Source organism: Dendropsophus ebraccatus, chromosome 12, assembly GCF_027789765.1.
Source record: "Dendropsophus ebraccatus isolate aDenEbr1 chromosome 12, aDenEbr1.pat, whole genome shotgun sequence".
Lineage (NCBI taxonomy): Eukaryota > Metazoa > Chordata > Amphibia > Anura > Hylidae > Dendropsophus > Dendropsophus ebraccatus.
In genome coordinates, this window is record NC_091465.1 from 88,526,384 (window position 1) to 88,538,041 (window position 11,658).

Consider the following 11,658-nt stretch of genomic DNA (forward strand, 5'->3'; position numbering starts at 1 on the left):
TCCGATTATGTGCCCCTCCCCTTCTCCTTAGTCCAGATTACGTGCCCCTCCCCTTCTCCTTAGTCCCGATTACGTGCCCCTCCCCTTCTCCTCAGTTCCGATTATGTGCCCCTCCCCTTCTCCTCAGTCCCAATGATGTTCTCCTCCCCTTCTCCTCAGTCCCGATTACGTGCCCCTCCTCTTTTCCTCAGTCCTGATGACGTGCCCCTCCCCTTCTCCTCAGTCCCGATTATGTGCCCCTCCCCTTCTCCTCAGTCCCAATGACGTGTTCCTCCTCTTCTGCTCTGTCCCGATTACGTGCCCCTCCTCTTCTCCTCAGTCCTGATGACGTGCCCCTCCTCTTCTCCTCAGTCCCGATTGTGTGCCCCTCCCCTTCTCCTCAGTCCCGATTGTGTGCCCCTCCTCTTCTCCTCAGTCCCGATTGTGTGCCCCTCCCCTTCTCCTCAGTCCCGATTGTGTGCCCCTCCCCTTCTCCTCAGTCCCGATTGTGTGCCCCTCCTCTTCTCCTCAGTCCCGATTGTGTGCCCCTCCCCTTCTCCTCAGTCCCAATTATGTGCCCCTCCCCCTCTGCTCAGTCCCAATTATGTGCCCCTCCCCTTCTCCTCAGTCCCGATTACGTGCCCCTCATGATGTGATCAGCTCCCCGTACATCTCACTACCCAGCAGCCAATCAGAGCAATCCCCCGGGATGACGTTAGTGACTGGAGTGGTGTCCCGTCCCAGGGGCCAGTCCATCAGCCGGGTCGTGTCAGCTCCGGAGACCCCAGAACCTGGCGGAGGTCCTGCCGATCACCGCCACCACGGGAAGAGGTAAGTTAGTACTTGTAATCAATTTCCCCCCTCCCCCTGCCAGCTGCCGGACTTCTCCTTTAATATTCAGCATTTCCCTCTGCTGAGGACTGCAGATCCTGACCCCGATGAGCCTCATACAACAGGGTCACGTGTGTCCTGACAAGTAGACGTTACTCTTCATGGAAACACGTCCATAGTCACAGATTCTCACATCCAATTGTGCAGAATTGACATAAAACACACAGATTCTGCCTTAAAGGGGCATTCTGACACTGCGGAGACATATAACATCGCTTACATGTATCTCCCAATTCTGAAACCACCAGAAACCTATTTGTATTGTGTGTTTGTGGGTCTCTTCCCATTTCAGATGATCACTGTGCTGTTCAGCAGCTGCTCAGTACTACAATTCCCAGAATGCAATGCCCAGCCCTCCTGACAGCTCCCTGCCCAGGGGACATTGCAGCTACTGTATGCACTGCCTGACAGCTCCTCTGCTTGTGGCGTTCTTCAGCACAAGACAAGATGTCCCAATAAAGATACTGCACAATGTAATGTCATGGGGGAAATGAAGCAAATACATGTTGAAGCGAGAACTAGTAGTGATAACACTATATTACTAAGTCGTATGTCTTAAGGGACAATTGTTTTATTTAAAAACTATTATCCCTTTAAAATCAGCAGGTAACTCAGTCATGGGGGCGGAGCCTTAGATGTTACTGTGGCTTGTGCTGCTTTGTACCAGCTACTATGTGACACGATTATGGCGCAGACTTTGGCGCATGATGTTCAGGCCCCCTCTCCGCTCAGCCAGGACCCCTTGTCTTCTGTCTGGGGCCTTCCGTCTCCCCCATCAGAGCTCTGCTCCACTGGACCCAACACATTCAGCTCGGCCCCATTTTCTTTGTGGACTATTTCACTACAACCCTGCAGGTGGCAATAACCCCGAGTGCCATGGAACACTGTGGCCGCGATGTGGAGACATGGACGGGGAATGAGCGCCAATCGTCTTGACTTGTCCGTCTTACAACGCTGAAATGGTCCAGTTCTACATTTCTCACAAGCAGTTGAGCTGCCAATCCTCAGAGCTGCGCTCGTACTGATACCGGGGAGTTAGCGACAATTAGAAAGCGGCTCCAGTTGCTCTTCTGAGTAATGTAATTAGAAGAGAAATGTAAATTCTCTGTAAAATGTACGATCGCTATCTGGTAAGAGCGGAGGAGAGCGGCACCGGGCACTGAACGCTGCCAGCACTTGGCTTTTTATTTAATGCCATGGTAGAGGATGAATTATTCAGCAGCCTGGCACGCCGCTGCCATCCTCCTCCTCCTGACACTCCTCACATTAGGCGCTGATGGATTTGGAGAAACTTACAAATTACATGGAGGTATCTGATGGACAAAACAGAGACCTGCCGTAGTCTGAGCGGCTATTAGAGAGCGGCATGGTGGGTGTAGTATAGAAAGAGGATGTATGGAGCGGAAACACGCTGGTGCTGGGGTGCGACTGTACCGTTATATATATATATATATATATATATATATATATATATATATATATACACATACTGATACCTGCGCTACTTAAAGGGACAAAACAGAGACCTGCCGTAGTCTGAGCGGCTATTAGAGAGCGGCATGGTGGGTGTAGTATAGAAAGAGGATGTATGGAGTGGAAACACGCTGGTGCTGGGGTGAGACTGTACCGTTATATATATATATATATATATATATATATATATATATATATATATATATATATACTGATACCTGCGCTACTTAAAGGGACAAAACAGAGACCTGCCGTAGTCTGAGCGGCTATTGGAGAGCGGCATGGTGGGTGTAGTATAGAAAGAGGATGTATGGAGCGGAAACACGCTGGTGCTGGGTGCGACTGTACCGTTATATATATATATATATAGTGATACCTGCGCTACTTAAAGGGACAAAACAGAGACCTGCCGTAGTCTGAGCGGCTATTAGAGAGCGGCATGGTGGGTGTAGTATAGAAAGAGGATGTATGGAGCGGAAACACGCTGGTGCTGGGGTGCGACTGTACCGTTATATATATATATATATATATATATATATATATATATATACTGATACCTGCGCTACTTAAAGGGACAAAACAGAGACCTGCCATAGTCTGAGCGGCTATTAGAGAGCGGCATGGTGGGTGTAGTATAGGAAGGGGATGTATGGAGCGGAAACACGCTGGTGCTGGGGTGAGACTGTACCGTTATATATATATATATATATATATACTGATACCTGCGCTACTTAAAGGGACAAAACAGAGACCTGCCATAGTCTGAGCGGCTATTAGAGAGCGGCATGGTGGGTGTAGTATAGAAAGAGGATGTATGGAGCGGAAACACGCTGGTGCTGGGGTGAGACTGTACCGTTATATATATATATATATATATATATATATATATATATACTGATACCTGCGCTACTTAAAGGGACAAAACAGAGACCTGCCGTAGTCTGAGCGGCTATTAGAGAGCGGCATGGTGGGTGTAGTATAGAAAGAGGATGTATGGAGCGGAAACACGCTAGTGGTGGGGGCCGGTGGTGCGACTGTACTGTCATATATATATATATATATATATATATATATATATATATATACACACTCATACCTGCACTACATAAAGGGACAAAATAAAGAGTTAACAGTAGAAGACTTAAAATCCGGGGCACTGCTGCGTGGGAATTGTGGATCCTAAAACAACTGATAGGGGTCAGAGGAGAACGTCACAAATGGTTCTTATGGACAGGAGGAAAAGAGCCAGGAAACCGCAGCCAAATACAACCCTGGTGGCCGACTAACATGTCCGACCCCACAAGCACAGACTGACTGTAACAGCAGACGACTGGCTCCAGCGACATCATGCCCAGAGGCCTATTACATAGGATGATTATCACGTGGATCATCGTTATTTCGCTTCGTGTACATGTGGGCAACGATCAAGCCGCCAAAAGGAAAACGTTTATCGTTCAGTGTAATTCCACGTCGTTCATTTGCTGGGATCAATAAATAAATAATAGTGGTCGGCTCTCTATAAGATTCTTTGTATATATAAAATGTATATATATGAAAGATTAAAATTATAAGTAGCAATAACAATCATGCACATAATAAAAAAGAAGATAAAATAAAAACAGTGATAGACTTCATCAAGCTATTACTAGTATGACAGGGCCCTTGCATGCTGCTTACAGTGGGGAAAGAAAGTATTTAGTCAGTCCCCAATAGTGCAAGTTCCACCACTTACAAAGATGAGAGGCGTCTGTAATTTACATCATATTAGACCTCAACTATGGGAGACAAAATGAGAAAACAAATCCAGAAAATCACACTGTCTGATTTTGTAAGAATTTATTTGCAAATTATGGTGGAAAATAAGTATTTGGTCAGTAACAAAATTTCCTCTCAATCCTTTGTTCTATCTCCTTTGTTGGCAATGAGAGAGGTCAGACGTTTTCTGTAAGTACTCACAAGGTTGGCACACACTGTTGTTGGTCTGTTGGCCCATTCCTCCATGCAGATCTCCTCTAGAGCAGTGATGTTTTGGGGCTGTCGCTTGGCAACACGGACTTTCACCTCCCTCCAAAGGTTTTCTATAGGGTTGAGATCTGGAGACTGGCTAGGCCACTTCAGGACCTTGAAATGCTTCTTAGCAAGCCGCTCCTTCGTTGCCCTGGCGGTGTGCTTTGGATCATTGTCATGTTGAAAGACCCAGTGGTCTTGTATGTCTTCCATTTTCTAATTATTGCTCCCACAGTTGATTTCTTCACTCCAAGCTGGTTGCCTATTGCAGATTCAGTCTTCCCAGCCTGGTGCAGGGCTACAATTTTGTTTCTGGTGTCCTTTGACAGCTCTTTGGTCTTCACCATAGTGGAGTTTGGAGTCTGACTGTTTGAGGGTGTGCACAGGTGTCTTTTTATACTGATAACAAGTTTAAACAGGTGACATTACTACAGGTAATGAGTGGAAGAAAGAGGAGACTCTTAAAGAAGAAGTTACAGGTCTGTGAGAGCCAGAAATCTCGATTGTTTGTAGGTGACCAAATACTTATTTTCCACCATAATTTGCAAATAAATTCTTACAAAATCAGACAATGTGATTTTCGGGATTTGTTTTCTCATTTTGTCTCCCATAGTTGAGGTCTATCTATGATGTAAATTACAGACGCCTCTCATCTTTTTAAGTGGGAGAACTTGCACTATTGGTGACTGACTAAATACTTTTTTCCCCACTGTGTATAGTCTCTGAATCTTCTCACATATATGTCCTATTTCATAGTTGTTGATATTTAGAATATAGGTTTGTACTTCCTGTGGCTATATGCCGTATGTGGGGGGGGGAGGGGGGGGGGAGCGTTCTGGTAGTTGTGTGAACAAGATCCGCTTAGTTACAGGTGGTATATGTCCATTGTTCCAATAATGCCCCTTATAGATATTATAGATATAATTATAGATATTGTGCAATGGTGTTATACACTGTATATATATATATACATATATATATATAGTCAGTTTAAAGATGACAAGCAGCAGTGTATACCTACCTTCAGGCTGCCTGTGATCCGGCGTGTCTTCTCCAGTCAGGGCCTGAAGATTCAGTCGGAGACCGGACAGGAGTACTGGAAGAGACCATACCAGTCAGCTGGATCCAGATCTCTGTGGAGAAACATGGCCGCTCAGATGGATCCAGATCTCTGTGGAGAAACATGGCCGCTCAGATGGATCCAGATCTCTGTGGAGAAACATGGCCGGTCAGATGGATCCAGATCTCTGTGGAGAAACATGGCCGCTCAGATGGATCCAGATCTTTGTGGAGAAACATGGCCGGTCAGATGGATCCAGATCTCTGTGGAGAAACATGGCCGGTCAGATGGATTCAGATCTCTGTGGAGAAACATGGCCGGTCAGATGGATCCAGATCTCTATAGAGAAACATGGCCGGTCAGATGGATCCAGATCTCTGTGGAGAAACATGGCCGATCAGATGGATCCAGATCTCTATAGAGAAACATGGCCGGTCAGATGGATCCAGATCTCTGTGGAGAAACATGTCTGTACTGACAGAGAAGGTTTGGATTTTCTGACTGGACGTTCTGTGAGGAGTCTCGGTCCCTGACACCAGGTTGTAGTGCGAGCAGCAGAGAACACGTGGACGGACATCTTCACCGCGTATTTCAGGAAAATAACAGCTAAATCAATATAAAAGACATGGGCTTAGTAATTACAGCCGGCTCCCGGCCCGGCCGGCTGACCCTCAATGACGACGCCTCATAAAGTGCCCATCAAACACGTCTACATTAACTAACTGGTGACACGGAATCAATAGAGGAATCCCTTTAAGTACGAGCGCGTTACAGCTCTTGGCACGGTCAGGAACGTGCGTCCGGATTAGATCAGCATTTTTCATGAAGCGCACGGCCAGGGTCAGCAAGTGTACAAAACTGGGTCAGTCTGATGCACCGTGCGCAAGAAGCCAAAATCCTGCTCCACGCTGCTTATACCTGGCATAGTCACAGTGTTCCTATGGCTATGTTCACACAGCGTCAAAAATGGAGAAAAAACGTCTAATTTCACTATTTAAAAAAACGTCAGTTTTTGCTGCGATTTAACTGACTGCAATGAAAATGCATTGGAGTCAATGGGAAGACAGATGTCCAATGCACACTATGCATTGAAAAACTGACATTTTTGCCGCGGACGTCAAAATAATGAACATGAACATTATTTTCGGACGTCTTTTCCAAACAGCGGATGTTTTTTATTAGTTGTTCACACACAGTTCTTCTTTTGTAACCGTTCTTTCTCCGTTTTTACTATTAAATTCAATGGACTTTTAAATTAAGACGCACCCAAAGGGAAATTAGTAGTCCCAAACTAAAATAATGTGCAAACACCAGTCATTGCACTAAGGGAAGGCAGGCTGCTAAAAAATGTCTGTTATTTTAGACTCAAAATAACGGACGTCATTTTAAACGGAGCTGAAAAAAAGTTGTGTGAACATAGCCTAAGGCTGAAGACGTCTGTCCGTCCAGCCCCGTATCTCACTCCGCAGCGTCCGTCCAGCTCGGCCTCTCACCCCGCAGCATCCGTCCAGCTCGGCCTCTCACCCCACAGCATCCGTCCAGCCCCGTATCTCACCCCGCAGCATCCGTCCAGCTCGGCCTCTCACCCCGCAGCGTCCGTCCAGCTCGGCCTCTCACCCCGCAGCGTCCGTCCAGCTCCGTCTCTCACCCCGCAGCATCCAGCTCGGCCTCTCACCTCGCAGCGTCCGTCCAGCTCGGCCTCTCACCTCGCAGCATCCGTCCAGCTCGGCCTCTCACCCCGCAGCGTCCGTTCAGCTCGGCCTCTCACCTCGCAGCGTCTGTCCAGCTCGGCCTCTCACCCCGCAGTGTCTGTCCAGCACCGCCTCTCACCCGACAGTGTCCGTACAGCTCGGCCTCTCACCTCGCAGCATCCGTCCAGCTCGGCCTCTCACCCCGCAGCGTCCGTTCAGCTCGGCCTCTCACCCCGCAGCGTCCGTTCAGCTCGGCCTCTCACCTCGCAGCGTCTGTCCAGCTCGGCCTCTCACCCCGCAGCGTCCGTCCAGCTCCGTCTCTCACCCCGCAGCATCCAGCTCGGCCTCTCACTCCGCAGTGTCCGTCCAGCTTGGCCTCTCACCCCGCAGCGTCTGTCCAGCACCGCCTCTCACCCGACAGTGTCCGTACAGCTCGGCCTCTCACCCCGCAGCATCCGTCCAGCTCAGCCTCTCACCCCGCAGCGTCCGTCCAGCTTGGCCTCTCACCCCGCAGCATCCGTCCAGCTCCGCCTCTCACCCCGCAGCGTCCGTCCAGCTCGGCCTCTCACCCCACAGCGTCCCTCCAGCTCGGCCTCTCACCCCGCAGCGTCCGTCCAGCTCGGCCTCTCACCTCGCAGCATCCGTCCAGCTCGGCCTCTCACCCCGCAGCGTCCGTTCAGCTCGGCCTCTCACCCCGCAGCGTCCGTTCAGCTCGGCCTCTCACCTCGCAGCGTCTGTCCAGCTCGGCCTCTCACCCCGCAGCGTCCGTCCAGCTCCGTCTCTCACCCCGCAGCATCCAGCTCGGCCTCTCACTCCGCAGTGTCCGTCCAGCTTGGCCTCTCACCCCGCAGCGTCTGTCCAGCACCGCCTCTCACCCGACAGTGTCCGTACAGCTCGGCCTCTCACCTCGCAGCGTCCGTCCAGCTTGGCCTCTCACCCCGCAGCATCCGTCCAGCTCAGCCTCTCACCCCGCAGCGTCCCTCCAGCTCGGCCTCTCACCCCGCAGCGTCCCTCCAGCTCGGCCTCTCACCCCACAGCATCCGTCCAGCACCGCCTTTCACCCCACAGCGTCCGTCCAGCACCGCCTCTCACCCCGCAGCGTCTGTCCAGCACCGCCTCTCACCCCGCAGCGTCCGTCCAGCACCGCCTTTCACCCCACAGCGTCCCTCCAGCTCGGCCTCTCACCCCGCAGCGTCTGTCCAGCACCGCCTCTCACCCGACAGTGTCCGTACAGCTCGGCCTCTCACCCCGCAGCGTCCGTCCAGCTCGGCCTCTCACCCCGCAGCGTCCGTCCAGCTCGGCCTCTCACCCCGCAGCGTCCCTCCAGCTCGGCCTCTCACCCCGCAGGGTTCAGCAACAGGATATGCTGCAGATGGTGGGGTTTGCTACCTGAAAATAGTGTTTAAATAAAGAATTTATGGGGAAAAAAGGAACTTCCTTCCTGGAATCTTGTATCTTCGAGTTTACCATGACACCACCCCTGGCAGAGAACTCTATTGTCTCACTGCTCTCACAGTAAAGAATCTATGTAGCTCTATCGTTTCACTGCTTTTACTATAAAGAATCTATAGAGAGCTCCATAGTGTCACTGCTCTTACAGTAAAGAATCTATAGAGAGCTTCAGTGTCACTGCTTTTACAGTAAAGAATCTATAGAGAGCTCCATAGTTTCACTGCTCTTATAGTAAAGAATCTATAGAGAGCTCCATGGTGTCACTGCTCTTACAGTAAAGAATCTATAGAGAGCTCCATAGTCTCACTGCTCTTACAGTAAAGAATCTATAGAGAGCTCCATAGTGTCACTGCTCTTACAGTAAAGAATCTATTACATACTGATGGTTGTAAATAGATGACTGCAGGTTCCTCTAGGTGGCGCTATATGCTGGATCATTGTAGAAAATGAAATATAATGTTATAACTCTCCCAGGACCATGTAACGTCACAGAGACCCCCAAACTGGGATTTTACAGCTCTCCAATAATTGGGTGCAGCTAAAAATACAGCCGTTCACCTGACACAGATTACACTGCCCTTCTTCTTACAATCCTCTCCTGAGATTGGCTACAATGAAGGCACGGTTATACGCCAGAGCTGCATTCACAATTCTGCAGCTCCCATCTGCCAGGTCAGGGTCTATCTGGGGACGAGTCATTTTTAGGTTAGGATGGATGGAAATTGTAATCCAGCCTGCAGCGCCATCTGCCTGTGAGAGGGCGGTACTGCACCCTGCCAGCAGTCTGGATAACGCTGAGCAGTTCTAATAAAAATCCCCTAAATCATTCATTTCAAGAAAAACTTCATTTAGGAAAAGAAATATATAATGTAGAACGAGGTGGGAACACTGGGTGAATCAGAAAAAGTGCTGTTTACTCCCCTGAGTCTGCGGGCAGGACGCGTCCCCAGAATGGCGCTCAGCATTTGATACCGTTACATTATAAACGCGCGCCCATTGAAAAGTCTCTTTGTTGCAAATGAATAATGGAGGAATAAAGAAAACAAAATATTCCCGATCTCCCCCTCGGGTGATAATGCTGTCAGCTCTAAAAGATTATCCCTTTTGCTTTTTCAATAACGGCATTATCAAAAAGAAACCCAGCAGGCCCCGGCGCAACAGGAGCAGCCGTACACGGACGGCGGAAACTCATTTACTATCAGATACATACATTACACTTCACAATGGGGAGAGCCGACTCTATGAGGATGAAAGAACGGTGCCGGCTCCAGAGACCCCAGGGCCAGGCACAAGATGTTCTCGCTGCATCAATGCCATCGCTCCCCCCTGACACCCACAATTCACCGCCATTTACCTCCACTTGGGCATCACCGATAACCTTCATAATGGAGCCTGTGCGCGTGTTGTGTGTGATGGCGGCCGGCCGCGGAGACAGACAAGGCCAAGACTTTATCTTCTCCCAGTTGAGGGCCGTGAAGGATTGATGGCTATGAGTGGTGGTATAAGTCATGGAGGTCCGGAAAGGTGTCACCAATGATAAAGTGACCACTCTCCCTAAATAATCAGCAATGAACAGATCCCGGGAAAGCTGGGTATCAGCCGATCTCTCCCAGGAAAGCTGGGTAACAGCTGATATCTCCCAGGAAAGCTGGGAAACAGCCGATGTGGTATGCTCCGACCAGTGAGGTACTAAGGTGGTTCTGGTGATGCCACTTCTATGGTGTTGTAACACCAGTGCTAGTCCAGCACACAGGTATGGTGTGGGTACCTGCTTTCAATGTGGCTGGCTGTGTTCCCCAAAATGGTCAGTGACCTGCCGGGTTGTGATGGGCCCCTTGGGCTCTTGTCATGGTAGTCCTGAGTGGCAATCGACCCACCCGGACTATCGGTACTGCCACCCACAGAAAGGGGAAAATTAGGTTAGTGTGTATAGGTGCTGGTGCAGAGGAAAGGATGACTGAGTCCCAGTGATATAAAAATATAACAGCTTTACTGTACAGCCTCTTCATAGTACAAAACACTTTTGCAGAAATAGATAAATCTTTGTACAGACTTTTGTGCTTTAAAGGGGTACTCCAGCGGGGGGGGGGGGCACTTTTTTGCTGGGACTTCCCCGGTTCCAGCGGCGGGTCCCGCATCACATCGCTCCGGTGCCCGGTTCCCGGCCGCTTCCTGGTGTCTGACGCGGGCCCGAGACGATACGTCTCAGGTCCGCTCAGCCAGTCAGTGACAGAGGCGGGATCTGAGCGGACTTGAAACGGATCCCGCCTCCTTCACTGAGTGGCTGAGCGGACCTGAGACGTCACGTCTTGGGCCCGCGACAGACACCAGGAAGCGGCCGGGAACCGGGCACCGTGATGCGGGACCCACCACTGGATTCGAGGAGGTGAGTGGACGTCTTTTCCCTTAGCCATCTCCTCCCCGGTCCCAGCAAAAAAGTGCCGCCCCCCCCCCCCCCCCGCTGGAGTACCCCTTTAAAACATAGAGTAGAGATAGTTGCAGTATCTAGGTACTTGTCCTAATAGGGTAACACAAACCCAGCCTTGGTTACCTGGGTGAAGCTAAGTGTCCAAGGTTTCCCGGGTTAAACTGCACCGCAAGATAGAATACGTAGACCTTCTGGTAGCTTTGTTCTATCCAGGCTAGTTCATCTTGTTTAATAGGATACTGCACTGCTGTGGCGGTTGCTCGACTGGTCACTTGCTAGATGGTACTGTGTGACTCCCCCACTTTTAAGGTCACAGTTAGGATGATTGGGGCACTTCTCTTCTGGGCAATATGGTTTTGGGCGATTAGCTTTCTGCAATCCGCTTTGGCGGGTGAACGTACACAGGTCTTTATAATGCACCACAAGTAAAAAGACATGCATCATACATAGTTCTTTAAGAAGGTATATATAGGCAGCAACTAAGTTTGAATCCTGTTTGTGACGCCAATTCTGTGGCGGCTGCTCTGCTGCGACCGGTCCCTTGCTAGGTGTTTAAGTGTGACACCACTTCTATGCTGGACGATCGTTGGAATATAGCTCAGCCAGGTGAAAGGTTGTTGTGACGCCAGTGCTAACTCAGCACACAGGTATGAAGGCACACCAGCTTTAATGGGTGG

The 11,658-nt window shown here is 49.8% G+C and overlaps 1 protein-coding gene across 1 annotated transcript; it reads left to right on the forward strand.

Annotated features, from left to right (window-relative positions):
* The first annotated feature begins 688 nt into the window (after positions 1-688).
* Positions 689-8,494, forward strand: LOC138768847 (proline-rich protein 36-like). The gene is made up of 2 exons (XM_069946812.1): positions 689-810; positions 6,880-8,494. The coding sequence occupies exons 1-2, from the start codon at positions 689-691 to the stop codon at positions 8,492-8,494; spliced, it is 1,737 nt and encodes a 578-aa protein (XP_069802913.1).
* The last annotated feature ends 3,164 nt before the right edge of the window (positions 8,495-11,658 follow it).

Coding starts and splice junctions, on each gene's coding strand:
- LOC138768847 (XM_069946812.1), top strand. CDS start 689: ATGACGTTAGTGACTGGAGTGGTGTCCCGTCCCAGGGGCCAGTCCATC. Junction 811..6,879: donor CACCGCCACCACGGGAAGAG/GTAAGTTAGTAC, acceptor CTCACTCCGCAG/CGTCCGTCCAGCTCGGCCTC.